Genomic DNA, 16735 nt, shown 5'->3' with positions numbered 1-16735 from the left:
GTGAGCTCTGAAGGCAGTTTCTGCCTTTTCTTTGGCCAAGGGGGAAAGCCAGTTGCTGTAAAGGGCTGTAGTAGCTGTTTAATGTCGTCTTCCTAATCGGAATAATTTAGCAAGACTCCCTGGAGCTGGAGCTGTGGCACTAACTACTCCAGGCTGTGGTGTGACCTGACATTGGTGGCACAGGCCACGAGCTTGGCCTTTGGAGCACAGTCTGAGCGTTTGCGAAGGTGCCACGGCTGCGACCTTTTATCCCAGTCACTGTGAATCCCATTGGTTTGCTGTTCTTGTGTTTGGGGAGAGTCCATGGGGGTAGAATCAGCTGAACCTGGGGACAGACCCACTGCGAGCTGTGCCTAGTCAATGTGAATTCCCCAGTTGAAAACAGAAATGACTTGTAAGTGCCGTGTGGTCTGGAAGGAAGTCAGTGTGTCTTCCCTGGTGGGCTTTGATTTCTTCCGTGTGTCTTATAAATTATATCTACTGATTATATACACAATAGACTTCTGGAACATTTCTTTGTGTTGAGCTTAAATGTGAAAATAAATCCTGTTTTCTATGAAAGACTGGGGTCCATGCTTTAGGAAGCAGTGTCTGTAACAAGTATTTGGAGCTGACGTTTATTGTTACCACCGTCACTCAGTGCTCCACGGAGGGCCTTTCCGTGGACTCTCAATCCCCCCAGCAACCTATGAGGATGTTCTCATCATCCTGCTTAACAGACAAGGAAGTGGACTCAGACAAACTGTCTTAGCGTTCACAGCCCATCAGAGCCCTGGTGCCGCCTCTGGGTGACGGAGCCTCAGTTTTGCTCAGCTGTATAATGGGGTAACAGTGCCCACCTCACAGGGTGATAAGGGTCAGACGTGATCTGTGTAAAGTGCACAGCTCAGGCCCTGGCACACGGTCTTAATAAGGCTCTGGAGTGATGAGGACAATATTTCCTGTGTGTCTGGGTCTTAGAGGAGGAGGAGCTGTGATTATCTCGGGCTAGACGTGGACTTTACTACCCTCGATGTGCCGTTTAAATTTGGAGTTAAGTTACAGGTGTTTCTGAATTCACAGGGAGGGCAGATTGGGGGGTGGGAGGAGGGCTAAAAATTTCCTTAAACAGCCAAGGGAGGCACAGTCCGAATACCAGAAGAATCACAGCGTAATTAGCATTGCCTCACATTGGAGTTCCCTGAGTCTGATGATGTGTGGTCACAGGTCCTGGAAGGCATTCTGAGGTCACAGTGGCTGGACTTGGGTCATCTGGAATATGCGGTTCCCTGAGTTATGTGAGGTCACAGATAGATGTAGTCACTCCGGGGTCATGGCTGGAGTTGGGTCATTGGACTCATGGAGAGTTTCCAAGAAGTCAGTTCAGCTACATGGGTTGGGAATTCAGCCGGCCTAACAGTTTTCAAACCGTTCTCAAGAGCCTTGGAGGTTGTCAGGCAAGGGCCCCTGAACCCCCTTGGAATCATCAATACCCTCTGTTTTCTAAAAGGGATTTCGTTTGAAGAATGGGATCCTAGGCCAAATAATAATGGGTTGTGGCTCGACCCTTCCAACCAGCATTTTACAGACAGGTAAACTGAGGCCCCGAGAGGGGACATGGTTGCCCAAGGTGACCCCGTGAGTCAGTTGGCAGAGCAGGGGCTAGAACCCCGGACCTGCCAGTCCAGAGGGTTTTCTGTTGGAGGCCTTTTGGGATGCACAGACCCCTTTGTCCTCAGATCACACGCAGTCAGAGCTCTTCTGATTTCTGAGGTCAAAGCCGTGATTTTGGTCCCAGTGGAGTTTCCTCTTGACCTCTGGGGACTCTAGGGAGGCAGTGGTGCTGTTGACAAGTGTGAGGGTCAGCTCCTTGAGGTGTGGCCCACTGGCCCCCTGGTGACTTCTGAGGGGTCTCGGGGTCACAGAACATGTGGGGCATGTGTTTAGTTCACAGAGCATTTCCTTTCCAATGAGGAGGAAGCACGTGTGCGTGCGTGTGTGTGTGCGCGTGGGTTCGTGTGCGTATGTGTGTGCGCACGCGTGTGTGCACGCACACGTGTGTGTGTGTGTGTCCATCCGTGCAGAGGAGTCTAGTGTGGGCTAGCGGAAGAAAGAATGCAGGAATTTCCTAAAAACAGTTTCCTGAAGGTGGGGCTGTTCCCTGCAGTTCTCTTCCCAGAACTCTTGCACAAGGGCCTGAGACTGGTCTTACTACATAAAGCGGGAGCCTGTGTAATATACAGATAGGATATTGACTTCTTGCTGGTACACGGTGCCTAATGCATGAAGGAAGCAGTGAGTCATACATGTGCTCTCACGGATGGAATCATATGTGACGCCATGTAAATTCACCATGTGTTTAAATATCTGAAATAGCATTTTTATGAGACAACACATGATAGCTTTTCAAAATGACTTCACTGAGGTATAATTTACATACAATAAAATTCACACATTTTAAGTGTGCAGATCAATCATTTGACAAATTCGTACACTGAGTAACCACCACCAAATTAAGTTATAGAACATTTCCATCTCTCCAGAAAGATACCTCTGCGCCTGTTCTATCGCTGTAGATTAATTTTGCCTGTTCTAGAACTTTGTGTAAACGGAATCCTACAAGATTTACTTTTTGTGTCTGACTTCTTTCGTGTACCATGTATGAAGACGTGGGAGAATTTAACACGCTTCTGGGCTTTATAGAATGTTGCTCCGTGATGAGGAATGTCAGTAAATGTTTCCAGGGTCTGCTAAGGCCTAAAGCAGTGCTTCTCCTAGGAATCATGGGGTGCTGGGAAAGCATGCAGATTCCTAGGCCGCGGCCAAGCCCTGTTGAATACCAGTCTCTGAGGGTGGGATCTAGGAATCTGAATTTCCAAATAATAATAATTCAACTAAAGTTTAAGAATTTGAGTGTAGGCCAGAAGGGGCAAGATTGAAAAGGGAGACCACCAGACCACTGGAGTCATTGCCGACGCGCTGAAACATCTGTTCTGGATGCTCCGCCGCTCGTAAAAGATGCTTCACTTGAGGAGTCTGGGTGGTGGGTGGGGCACCCTGTGCAGCCCAGGCTTCGTGGGGGCTGGTGGGAAGCTGTGCTCTTCCATAACTGCTTCCCAAAGCCTCAGCCGATGGAGAGGCCTTTCGGGGGGGAGTTCCCATGGTGTAGCCCTCGGTTCTTCATTTCTCATCAGGAAGAGGGTCTGGCTTTGGTGGGCCCAGACTGGAGAACATTTCTCAGTTAATAGCTTCCGGAGGCCGCGAGTCAGATCCATGTCCAAGGTCCACTGGAACAGGGCGGATAGAGAAAGTCTTGGTTCCATGCTGTGTCCTGCTGGTTGCATATATCTGTGAATATACTTAAAAAAATCGAATTATATACTTTAAGTGGGTGAGTTGTATGACACGTGAACAATATCAATAAATCTGCTTAAAAATATGTGTTAGTAAATTCTCAGAATTCTTTGGGTGTGTAAGCTGTTTTTCTGGAGTCCTGTCCCTCTGGAAAATGCTGAGATTTGACCCCGTTGTGGAAGTGGTTTGGTGGGTCTTGGGCATTGCCTTTCAAAGCACCTGTCCCAGGTGAAGTTACCACAGTGTTTTTAGACAAAGAAGTCTGTTCTTCTCAGAGACAGAAGGGCAAGCTACTTGCACAGGCAAGGGAGGCATGGAGTGACTGGAGGATTCAAGTTGTTCGTTTCATTTGGACCCAAACAGATGTCTCCATTACGAATTTCAGGATCCCACTCTTTCCCACTGATGCCCTTTCACACGAAAAACTTAGTGAGGCTGTGAATTCAAATGTTATTGTAATTCAGCAAGCTACACAATTAAATTTTTGTTTGATTTTAAGTGATTATCAGTCTAGGGTCTACAAGAAGTGAGAGATGTTTTAGAGGTGTCACGGAAGCTTTCTGGTTCTCAGACCTTAACGTAAGCTGAGAATTAAAAGACATGAGTTTGTTATCGTCTTTTGGTAAACAGTCAAGCATGCTCAAAATAATTCACCCCACGCTATTGGCCTTCTGGCCATCGATACTGCCATAACTGTCAAGTGTACAGCCACCTGGCCTCCCAAGGCACATGCTTCTCTCCTCACTTAACCACAGGTGACAGCATGATTAATTGTGATGTCACTGCATGCCAAAAATTACCATCATCCCACTTCCAATTGGCAGGTAGTTCAGCCCTGCCTTCAAGCCCAAGGGCACAGCCAAACAAATCTCGAAATCCCATCTTTGTGGGGTTATCTCCTAGGACCACTGCCTGTGTCTTTATTGATCAGGGTCCAGACAGGATACAGAAACAACAGAGTAATTCTAACAGGGAAAGTTTATTATCAAAAATGATTAACCGGGGCTTCCCTGGTGGCGCAGTGGTTGGGAATCCGCCTGCCAATGCAGGGGACGTGGGTTCGAGCCCTGGTCCGGGAGGATCCCACATGGCGCGGAGCAGCTGGGTCCGTGTGCCACAACTACTGAGCCCGCGTGCCACAGCTGCTGAGGCCCACGCACCTGGAGCCGGTGCTCTGCAACAGGAGAGGCCACCGTGGTGAGAGGCCCACGCACTGCAGTGAGGAGTGGCCCCCGCTCGCCGCAAATGGAGAAAGCCCGCGCACAACAAAGACCCAACGCAGCCAAAAATAAATTAAAAAAAAAATTACTGACTATAACATAGGTTAACCTACTAAAGGGAAACAAGAACTCTGAACAAAGTGTCTCTCCAGTGCCCTCTATTGATAAAGCTTAATATAATTCCAGGTGGTAAGAGAGAACTGTTACAGTATCACAAACAGGGCAACGAAGGGAGGATTTAGAGCTAAGAGACGGACTCATAAGTGGTGGCATTGCTTTCTTAAACAATCTGACAAACTCTGGCATTCAATTAAATGTTTAGGCCATGTATATTTAACTTAATTATCAATATAGTTAGATTGAAATTGACCACCTTGCTATTTATTTTCTCTTTATCCCATATGGTTTTTGTTCCCTTCTCACCTTCTTTTGGATAGAGTTTTTTCCTCCCAAATGATTTCATTCTACCTCCAGTACTGACTTATTAGATTTAATTCTTCATTTTATATTTTTAGTGGTTTCTCTAAGATTTACAATATATAGTTTGACTTATCACAGATTACCTGAAAATAATATTGTACCACTTTACATATAGTGTAAGAATTGCTGGGTTAAATGCCAACTTCACGTTTACCGTTTTAAGGAACATCAAACTGTTTTCCAAAGTGGCTACAAAATTTTAGCTTCTCACCAGCAATGTATAATCATTACAATTTCTCCATGGCCTCACCAGCACTTGTTATTATCTAACCTTTTTTTTTTTCCTTTTCTTTTGGCCACACTGTGTAGCATGCGGGATCTTAGTTCACCGACCAGGGATTGAACCTGTGCCCCTGCAATGGAAGGGTGAGGTCTTAACCACCAGACTGCCAGGAAGCCCATATCTGTCTTTTCTTTTTTTTTTGGCGGTACGCGGGCCTCTCACTGCTGTGGCCTCTCCCGTTGCGGAGCATGGGCTCTGGACGCGCAGGCTTACCACCCATGGCTCACGGGCCCAGCTGCTCTGCAGCATGTGGGATCTTCCCGGATTGGGGCACGAACCTGTGTCCCCTGCATCGGCAGGCGGACTCTCAACCACTGCGCCACCAGGGAAGCCCCCCAAAAGAATTGATTTTTAAAAACAAGAATGCCCGTACTCTTCAATAGGGAATGGATAAATACATTACCTAACAAAAGAGTACAATCAGCTGTTAGTCCAATGAAACAGATTTCTGTGCTAACAGGGAAAGTTGATGATGAGAACAAAGCAGGTTACAGAACGGCATGTCAAGTATAATCCTGTTAGGTTAGTGTGTGTGTGTGTGTGTGTGTGTGTGTGTGTGTGTACATTAAACACAAATATATTTGTACAAACAAAAGATTAGGGAAGGATATGGCCAAACTCTGGATAGTGGTGTCTCTGGAGGAGGTTCGACTACTGAGAATTTTCACATCCTACTTCCTATTTTTGTGTTGTTTCCATTTCACATTGTGCATGCGTTATTTTTATAATCAAGAAAGGAAAACCCAGATATTACCACTTGACAGTTTTACTCAAGTAAAGGTGCATGAGGCCTGGATAGCACTGTGCTGGGGAGATCAGGATTCATTTCAGGTTTGGGAACAACAACAAAAAATTCCCCTTTTGTCCCCTATGCAGGCTTGCCGCTGGCAGGAAGTCGCAGTTCTCAGATTTAGCCACCAGAGGGCAGCAGGGGACCAGCCGATTCCTGCGAGAGGAAAGCTGGGGGATTTTGAGTAGGCAAGGATGTCGGAGGAGAGAGATCTGGGCCAAACTGTTTGAAGCAGTCTCCACCGTGGGGCGGGGCTGGGTCAGGTTCCCAGGGAGAGGAGGACCAGTTATATGCTAGGCAAAGGTCCCTTGCTGCAGCACAAGAGGGAAACTCAGGCAGAAACCTAGTCAGAGCTGAGCTAACACGACGTGGGTGCGTGGAGAGGGAGGGGGAAAGGCCTACAGGCCAAGGACCAGACAGATCAAAGCCCCTTCCTGGGGGCAAGGCGCAGGCTCCTCATCTCCTGCCACCTGGTTGGGATGAAGTTTCCAGAATGCATGGCTCAAGGGCCTGATAAGTAGGAGGCAGAGGCAGAGAGAGAATCATGGCCGGGGGAGGGGGAGGCCGCAGGAGCTGGGGGGCAGCATTTCAGAGGCAGCACAGGCCCAGGGGACTGGCACCCCTCCATGAACAGTGCAGTAGCTAAAAGTTCTTAAGCATGTCCCAGGTGTTTAATCGTGACAGTGACCCTCAGGAGGTGGGCAGGCAATACCATTTCCATTGTACAAGGGAGGAACCCAGGGCTCAGGGGGGGAGGCGACTTTCTCAGCTCAGGATGACAGCTGATAAGTAGTGAAGCTGCCGTTCAGTGTCCAGCCCATCTGACCCCAGAGCCCTTGCCAGGATGAGAGTGGGGAGGCCGAGATGGAGGTCGCGGCAGGTGCCATGATCCTGGATGAACGGGGCAGGACTTGGACCCCAAATTGCCCCACAGGCTACAGAAGCTGGTGTGGAGGGGCGGTGGAGGCTGAGCCCTGACCTCCAGGAGTGACTAGAGAGGGAGGGGGGATGTTGAGCGGGTGGTAGAGGAGGATGCTGTTCAGCTCCCAGGGTGGAGGGCTCGGGTGGGAGAAAGACCCCCTTCCTTCCCTGGACCAAGAGGGAGGATGTGGAAGGGGGACAGGCCTGAATACAGGGCTCCAGCGGGGGAGGGCCGAGCGCCAGGGAGAGAAGGCACAGGTACGCGGCCTGGCTCGCCCTGGAGGCAGTGGAGGTAGGAGCTGGGCTCCCCCTGCAACTGGGAAAGGGACCCCCTGGGAAGTTTTCAAGGATAGAGGTAGAAGGGGGCTGGGGGCTGTGTTGGGGGGCTTGGCTTGAGTTCCAGCTTCTGCACAAGCCCGCGGTAACCACCATGGAGCCTGCACTAGGTGGTTATCGGCTCTGGGCTACCATAGGAAGGTTGGCGGCTTCGGCTGGGCAGGTGTGAGGGGCCCGGGGAATTGGGTGCTGAGGGCAGGACAGCCCCGCCAGCTGGCTGTCTTGGGCGGGTGGCACAGCTGCCAGAGGCAGGGACTAGGCCCTGGACCTGACACTGGGGGGTGAGGGGTGGGAAGTGGCACTGGGAGGGGGCACAGGGAGGGGCTCTGCTTCTCTAGCTGTATGATCTTGGACAAGTCACTCAAACTCTCTGAACCTCGGCTTCCGTCTCTGTGAAATGGTACTCATCCCAGCACCCAGCTCACAGGGTCGTGGTGAAGATCAAGAATGATGATGCATGTAGATTACAGAGCACAGCAGCTGGCGCACTGGACGTTGGCCAGATCTCACTCATTTATTCCACGTTTAACCCTGTGGTGCACCAGGCCACACGGGCACTGCAGACGCACGGACGGTGGGGGGCTGGGAGTGTGCGGGGTCGGGTCTGGAGGCGCCCTCCGCTACCTTGCCCCCGTGCACCTCCCTGGCCCGGCTCCCTTGAGCTCGTCTCCTGCCCGGGAGCGGAACACACACAAGTAGAAAGTGTCTCCTCTCTCAACACCACGTGGGAGGCGGGCCAGGGAGCCTCTGGGGTGGCGTTTGGATGCCTGACCTTGTGCGGAGCCAGGGTCCAGCTGTTTGAGGGCAGACAGGGGCCTGACTCCCCACCCAGGCCCCGAGGAGACGCCCCTAGTGCCTTGCTGAAGGCCTGAGAGCGCTGGTGGGAATCCACTTGGAGTCTCTGGTAGGGATCAGAAAAAGCACAGAGCGTGGAGATGGGAGGGTGCAGTGGAGGACCTGTCCGCCAGTCTGGGGCATTAGGGCCTTCCCTGGACCTCAGTTTCCCCACCCGCCATATCGGTCTCTGCCCTGGCTCCTGCCAGGGTGGTTAGGAGCATACACATAAGGCCAGAGGAACAGGAGAGACTTGGGCCTGTGGCCAGGGCCCAGGGCAGAAGCCCGATGGCAGCGGGAGCCGGGGAGAGGAGAAGCAGCCAGCACAGGGCCTCCGCTGCAGCCCGGCGTCCGCTGCAGCCTGCAGTGGGTCCCAACTGCTCCAGCTCACAGGTAAGGACACATCCCAAGAAGGTGGTGGTGCTAGGAGCCTTGTCTGGGCCCCACAAGGAGCCCTTGAGTCCCCAGGGGTTTTGGTGCTGAGGTGGGAGAGGGAGTGGTTGAACCCACATGCCTCCCCCCCTGCCCCCAGATCTGAGGCACTGTCCAGTCTCCCCTCCCCGTGCCTGGTTCCTTACACCAAGGCCTTCATGGGCTGGAGCTGCCTGTCCCCCCAGACCACCCCCGCCCCTGGGGCCCTCACTCCTTGCCCCACCTTTGCAACTGTGGGCATGGGCCGAGCCCCAGCTCTGCCTCTGAAGCACACACGGCACTGGGAGGTAAGAACTCAGGGTTCAAATCCTGTTCCTCCCACTGGGTGACCTCAAGTGAGACCCCGCCTCTGGAGGCCTCAAATGTGGGGTTAGGGTGGCGGAGGACACCAGCTTCGAGGAGGGCAGGCAGGGGTGGGCCCTCCCCTGGGCCCTCCCCTCTGGGTCCCCCGACACCCCTTTCCGCTGTGGACTCCGCTCTCTCTGCTCTCAGCCACCGCCGGCTGCCCCTGGACATGGACATTAGGTCCAACCGGAAATCCTTCCTGTCCAGGGGAATTACTGGTCTCCACGGCTGCAGATGTCGAAATGCAGGCTGTGTTTGCCTTGGGTTTGTTTTCTTTCCACGGAAAACAAAACAAAACAAATACGGGTGCATGCACACGACACACAAGGGCAGAAAATCGAACATTAACCTTGACACCTCAGCCCTAGCACAGGGGGTACCCAGCCAGTGAGCAAGTGAACCATGTTCCTGGGTTGGCGGCCTGGCACCCCCTCGGACTCCCTGGGTGACCTCTGGCCGGAGCCACAGACAGTGGGAGCAAGAGATCCACAGCCCCTGGCCTGCCACCCACCAGCCAGGTGCCAAGCTGTGTGCTGGGCCTTGTGTTCACTGGGCCGGCTTATCTGCACAGTATCCCTGTGGAAGCCGGCGCTCAGAGAGCCCAGGGACTCTGCCCAGGGTCGCCCAGCCAGGGGAGGCAGGGCTGATCTGGAAGCCGGCAGCGTGGGGCACAGGCCACTGACACAGACGGGCTCCGTGTCCTCAGACCTGTACCAGGAGCGCAGCCCTCCCTGGGCTGTGGGTGGAGAGGCCCTCGTGGCAGTGTTTATTCTCTCCCCCGCCCACTCTGCTGGGCTGGGTCCCCTCTCTGCTCACTGCTTGGCTTCACTGACACCCACCTGCGCTCAGGCCAACTCTGGCCCTGCCGCCATTTCATGCAGCCTGAGGCCAGGCACCCGGCGGTGAGTCCTTCCTTTGTGCCAATAAGCAGGAAAGGGCTTGATGGCTTCCAGGACTCGCTGTGCACCCCAAAGAAGACAAGGGGTCCTGCTCCTGGAGTTGGGAGCCTCTGTTCCTGCCTGTTCGCCACCCTTCCCCCATCCATGATCCCTGATGCCCAGGACTTACCTTGTTTTCTCTGCTCCATCTCAGGGGCTGCATGGAGACATGGGTTGGTCCACAGACATGTAGTTTGGCTATTTAATAAACTAACTGCCAAAGTTTAAAGATTGGAGAATTTCACATAACAGCTTAGTCCCCCCCCGACTCCCCACCCCACCCCAGGTGGTGTGTTCTTAGATGGTAGCAATTGGCTGAAGCCGAGGATGGGATGTCCTCCAGTGAGCTGGACGCCCTCTGCCCACGGCCTCCTCCCGGCCATCACCGTCCACCCCACAGGACCCTGAGGACCATTCAAAGCCCGGTGTTTCTCAGCCGTGCACACTGGACTGATCAGGGACTTTAAGAACCTGAGGACACCCAGGCCGGTTTCTCAAGCGTCTCTGGGATGGACCAAGGCTCCCGTAGGTGATTCTGGTGAGCAGCCAGGTTGAGAACCACAAGTGCGTGGATCCTGGGCCGCAGGGCTCCGTACGCAGGTGGCTCCTTCAGGCCTGCTTCGCCGGGGCTCCAGGCCCTGCGAGCCGTGACTTCCCGTCTGTGGCCCCAGTCAAGAGCCCCACCTTGAGACAGCCCAGACAGGTCCTTGCTCAGAAGAAGGGCCCTCTGTTCCTTCTCCTGGGGACTTTCCAGGAGGCCCTGGACACTTGAGCTTGCTCACTGTGGGATGCCCAGCGTCTGAGGCCCAAATCCCTGTCTTGGCAAGAGGGCCAAGTGGGAGCTGCAGCTGCGAGGCCTAGGGCTGCTGTCTCCGAGGAAGATTCACTCCTATATATGGTCACCAGCAGTCTCATCGCAGAGCTAACTGTGACCTAATGTGCCGACAATCTTGCCTAGTCTGGGGCCCCGCTTGGGGAGGGCCCTCGCCCCGGAGAGAGTGTCCGTTTGGGAACAGGGGGGCTGGGTGGAGGCAGGGCCAGGACAAGACATTCCAGACGCGGGAGAGCGGAAGGGCAGCCCCAAGCCGCCCCTACCCAGCTCAGCACCCCCGAATCTGTGAAAACGTTCAGCTCCCTACCGATGCTCCGTGTAAACAAGGACACCCAGGAGCCTCTCTTGCTTTTAAAAGTTCTTTTAATACAGCATGAAAAGGCTATATTTCTATAGGTAGGCCGTATACAGATTCTCCAGGAATAAGGCACACAACGGAATGCCATCCCGAGGGCGGCCCTCGGGAGGGGTCGGGAGGCTTCTCCACGCACCCTCCGAGCTGGCCCACGGGTTCTGTTTGTCTTTTTAGCTGGACACACACGTATTAACAGATACAGACACGGACAGGGTCACCACACAGGAGTGGAGGAGGTCGAACGGTGAGGTTGGCAACAGAGAGCGATGAACTCCCCCGAAGGCCGGACGCCTCCCAAACTCCAGGGTGAGTTGTCACACTGGGCTACGATGTAGTGATGCTGGATTAAATATTCGTTTAGAGTAGATTCAAGTCCATTAGATGTTGGAGGGCAGGTGTAAGGGCTCTGGGTGACAAATCCAAGTTCAAAGAGCATAGGGCACCAAGGCATGGCTCAGATGGCAAAGCTCCAAAGGGGGCGGCTGGAGAAGTCCGCCTCCTGCTTCCTCTTCCATCCTTGGGCCCTGCTGACCGGGAGCCCTGGACCAGGCCAAGGAGACCATCTTTGGAGCTGGCCGACCGTGGTGGGGCTAGTAAGTCACACGCCCTCTCCTCCCCAGGCACACTCCTGCCCCCCACGAGTTTAATAACCATAATAACAAGATAATAATAAGAAGGTGCAAGAGAATGGATTATAATGCTGTGTTATCCTCAGCTGAAGAGGCTCGAAGGGCTCACCATTCCCTTTTCACTAAGTATCTAATAATAGCTTCCCTTAAAAAAAGGCAGTACTTTCCCAAATACACATATGTATAAATACAGGACAAGAACATATTAATGATAAGTCTATGCACTTGAATAATATGCTGGCTACTTAATACTGATATTTGTATCCAGGGATAACAACAGAGAATAGCAATAATATGGCTTAAAGAATTGCAAAGTTTTTTTTCCTCATCAGAATATTATGTACCAACTTCATATAATAATCTATGTAGACAATATTTCCTTCTTAATGTAATTCAGTTGCAGACTTTTTACAGACCAAAGCATAGTAAAAAATCAACCCCCCCCCAAAAAACCCAACAGGAAAAAGAGAATAGTTCTCACCATAAATATTTTCTTGCAGCTCAACCAGAAGGTTTGCGAAAAATACTTCCAGAAATCTTCATTTGATATTCTATTGCCCTCCTGAAAGCTCTGAAGTTTTGAAAATGCCTCTCTTTTTGTTTACTTTAATCTCAAAAATCAGGCAATCATATTTTTCTTTTCTTTTTCTTTTTTTTTAAAAAAGCCCTCAAATATATACAGACAAAAACCACTGTGAAGATTTTTCGGGAGAAGGTAACAAATTCAGTGTTGTGAGAAAAATTGGAAACCATGCAGAAATTTTAACATCCATGAATTTTCGTTTCAAAATACACACATAGTATTTTTTCTTTAAAAAAAAAAAAAGGAATTCTGTGTCAAGTATAACTCAAAATAAATACAAATTCACAAGTAGAACTATTGAATACTTCTTACGGGGTAAACACCGTTCTCTCCCAACTGGATCGCTAGATCTACTAACTGCAAGCGATTGTCCCTTTGAACATACTAAAACCACACAATTTCTTGTCTCCTGGGTGCCCAGGCCCTCTGAGCACTTGATTCTCACAGCACCAGCCTGGACAGCAGTGGCTTTCGCTGAGCACACAGAGCTCCCAAATTCAGCCAAACAGTGCGGGAGGGGGCGGTGTGGAAGGGCTGCCTCATAGGGAGGGCCCAGCCCCTGCGGTGGCCAGCTCTGCACAGATGGCGGGGGCTGCCAGCTGGACAAACCCACTGCAAAGGTCACTTTGGGGTGATATCCCTTCTCCTCTTGGCCTGTGGAAGGCCCTGGCCTCCAGGGGTCTGGAGCCTGGGTTCTTTCTAAGGTGTGGGCTTCCCCCATGACTGCAGCCCAGGTACCTGAGGCCAAGGTCCCCCTGTGGAGCCAGGTCCCTGGAAGGGTCGAGACCTGGTCCTTGCAGCAGAGACCAGCACACTGCCCATCACTGCGAATGTTCTCGTTAGCAGGGCACTAGGATGACTGACAGTAACAGCTTCTCCCTGGGGACAGAGAGCCCTGGAACAGGGTGACTCTGGCTCACCTTGACACCCTGGAGCAGGCAGGGAGCAGCTGGGAGGGATTCCTCAGTGGGCGGTGAGCGTGTTCACAGTCAGGGGCAGGCCGGAGGGAGGCCGCTACAGGGCTCAGGCTGGAGCAAATACACCCTTCTTAAATGCTCAGAGGGCATGGCCCCCCCCACCTCCCTGCCCAAATCTACGCTGCAGCCCTCTGGCTGCAAATGCACTCACTCCATCTCTTCGACTCACTCCCTGGACCCCTGATTAACACTTTGCTGTAACTCCTCAGTTGTACAAAGCATTTTCATTTGAAAACAAAAGGCAACTGGACACGGGTTGGGTGTCCTTGAGCCGTGGTAAACACTGAATTTCAGGCCCATTTCGTGGTCTGATTTTTTTTTTTCCACAGAGGCATAATGTTGGGGCAAAATCAAGTGACCCAGCTCTGACAGCCGGTTCCCCTGGGAGAAAGGAAGGGTGATACGACAATAAAAATAGGACTTCTCACTGGGGAGGGAGCAAAGAGGAAGGCGATCCCCCCACTAGCCAGGACAACGTCGCCCTGACCAGTGTGAACGCCAAGAGGCCTCCCCCCACCTCGGGAGGTAGGAATCATTATCCCCACTTTGCAAACGAGAGGTTCTGTAGCTTGTCTTGGGGTGGGGGTAACCCCCTCCTTCACGTTTGCAGGGTAGGGGACAGCAGGCAGGGCTGGGCCTGCAGGGGCGACAGGGGAGGACGGGAGCCCTCCGCATGACTTCTTAAGTGACCGACTGACGGGTGATACTGGGGGCACGGCACCTGGGGATACTGTCCAAATAAAGCTTTCTGCTCCAGGAGATGGCACACAGCCAGGCTGAATCCCAGAACATCAGAACAGAAACGGGCCTCTCGGCTCTCCGCTGCCAGTCTCTCACTTAACTAGGAGCGAAGCAGAGAGATGAGAATCCTTCCCAGGCTCCACAGTGTGTCGGTGGCGAGGCCAGCATTAAAACCGGGGTCTTTGATCTGCCTGGCCTGTGTCCTTCCTGCCAGAGTGGCTTCCCTGCTGGGTCCTGTAGCCTCCATCAGGGGGTGGCCCCCTAGCGTGGGTGGGAGGGGAGGGAGAGGGGAAGGGAATGGGGCTGACAAAATCCTAGCAAGTGGGGGTAGTAGGTGCTGGGAGAGGGGGGAGGCATTGCCTGATGTGCCCTAGGTCACACCTTGGAACACTGTCCAACATTCAGTGCCTCTCCGTGCCTGACCTCTGGGTCTACGGTGGGGGGCAGGGTGCGGCGCCCAGGTGCAATGCCAGTGACGGCAGAGGCGGTCAGGTTTGGGGCTCAAAGTGGCAGGGGGCAGAGATGCCCGCTCCCCAGCAGCTGCGAGAACAGGTGTCAGCTTGCCATGAGTGCTGACTCAGACAGAAAATTAGGGCTTTCTAAGAGTGGCTTTTCACACAGGGCAAACTGGAAGGTTCTGGGTGGGAAAAGGCGGCCTGGCCGGTCTTGGGGAGACAGTCCCCTGCAGGCTCTGGGATTCACAGTAAATTTAGTGCACTCGTGGCCAATACAAGGCTGCTCACCCCAAAGGGAGTCTCAGAGGAGAGCCTGCGGGGACACCAAGGGCTCTGTGTGGTCTTGTGCGCTGACCTCTGCTTGCCCTATTCCCTCCACACAGACCCAGGGCCCCCCGTAGAGAGTCGCAGAGACCCGGCCTTCTGGGGGCGCAGCTACATCAGTAACACTGTTTGTCAACATACATGAGCCAAGAGCCCACCCCCTAGACCTGTAAGCCTGCGAGGACGCCCCCGCGCACACAGGGGACACGCAGGGGGGTGGCGTCTTCTCTGGCTGGCAGGAGGGGGCGGGGCCCAGCAGGCGGCCGGGTCATTGCACGCGCCGGCAGTAGTAACCCAGCACCTTGCACTTCTCGCACAGGTGCTGGGGGTGCTCCTTGCTCTGGTCGGACACGTCCAGGCCATCGGGCTTCTCCAGGGGTCTCTGCAGAGAGGAAGGAGGAAGCGGGCCCAAGGGTGGGGAGGAGGGGGCGGAAAGAAAGAAATACCAGAGGAGCAGTGAGAGTGGGGCAGATGCGGAGAGAGGCAGAGAGTGCTCGAGACAGACAGGAGGAGGGAGACAGACAGGGAGGGCCCAGAGAGAGAGCGCAGGCGTCTGTAATCAGAGGTTGTTTCCCAAAGCGCCCAGGACCCTTCCTGCTTCTCGCTTGCTGCAGGCAACCCGAGTGTCCTGAGTCCTGCATCCTGGGAGGCATAGGCTGAGGCCTCGGGCTGGGGTCAGTGCTTTGGGAGGAGGTCTCGCACAGAGAGCCCCAGGTCTACATGCCTCTTTGCCCCCCAACTCCACCCCCGCCAGTACTCTCTGAGCAGCCACCACCTGAAGCTCACGAATGCCCGAGACGGAGGCAGCACAGCGGGGCCCAGACATTATCCAGACGAAGAAACTGAGGCCCAGCGCAAGGGAGGCCCAAGCCGCATCTCCTGATTCCCAGCATCCACTGCTTCTTCCCAGGCCACTTGTCACCACCACAGCTGCTCCTGCGGCCTCAAGACTCAAGGGGAGTTTAACCTGGACGGGGTCACAGTGTTTCAGGCTTCGGGTAAGCGAGCCCTTAGCTCTGTGACGTCAGCAGCCAGTGTTCTGATGCCTCCCACATCCCAGGGCCTGGCACAGTGCCTGCCTCGTTAGTGGAGTGGCTAGGTGTTTCTGAACAGGGAAACTGAGGTCCAGAGAAGGGAGGTGACTTGCCAGACCTCTGAGGCTACTCACTCAGAGCGTGGCCTCAGAGAGCCTCGGTTTCCACATCTGTAAAGTGGGCCATTGTTGCAGCTCGTTTACAGGGCGGAGTCGGATGTCTAGATGCTTGTAAACTGGCGTTTGGCACATACAAGCACGTTTCTGTTACACAGGGGGCTTCCCTGCTCCCTCTGTACCTCGCATCCTGGCTCTCAAAAGCAAGCTTGTTTCTCTGGAAAATGTACGGAGGTTATTAGGTACACCTCCCGAGGCAGACGGTTTCTTGGCTGGCAGCCGTAGCCCCAGCCCAGAACCCCTACCTGTAGCAGGGTCCTCTGCATGGACTCGGGGGAACTCAAAGGAAGCTGATCAGGGCCAGCTGGGAGCCACTTGCCGAGGACAGGGGGCAGGAACTGCAGGCTGGTGTGGGCCAAGGGAGCCTTGGTGCCAGTGACCAGGACCCAGAATGGTCCTGGAGGGGAGCTGAGCGTGAGCGCTACCCCCTGGACAGGCTGCAAACTGCTCAAAAGTAGCGCACCAACTTTTCTGCCTGATTATGCAGTGCCTGGCCTGAAGCTGACGCTCAGAGCAGAGAATGGACGAGTCAGAGGGCTCTAGAAAGCAAGTGTATGGACTGTGGGTGGGCAGCGTTCGGATCCAGGGTCGTAAAGCCCATCCCTGTGCTTCCAGGCCTAAAGCCACACTGGGAAGACATGGAAATAGGGCAGGAGCCTTGGCTTCATCTCAGTAAGCTTTCAATGACTGGCTTTCCTAGCCAGGGGAAAGGAGAAA

General features: G+C 53.5%; 1 protein-coding gene across 1 annotated transcript in view; it reads right to left on the bottom strand.

The window, feature by feature from the left end:
* Positions 1-11089: 11089 nt before the first annotated feature.
* The window catches only part of ZCCHC24 (zinc finger CCHC-type containing 24), a 61886-nt gene continuing 56240 nt past the window's right edge, over positions 11090-16735 (bottom strand). The window contains exon 4 of the mRNA XM_060034709.1: positions 11090-15190. Coding sequence (XP_059890692.1) covers positions 15077-15190 — 114 coding nt within the window. The 3' untranslated portion in view covers positions 11090-15076. The remainder of the gene's footprint in view (positions 15191-16735) is intronic.

Source organism: Delphinus delphis, chromosome 16, assembly GCF_949987515.2.
Source record: "Delphinus delphis chromosome 16, mDelDel1.2, whole genome shotgun sequence".
NCBI classification, from domain to species: Eukaryota; Metazoa; Chordata; class Mammalia; order Artiodactyla; family Delphinidae; genus Delphinus; species Delphinus delphis.
This window is presented reverse-complemented; position numbering and strand designations above follow the sequence as displayed.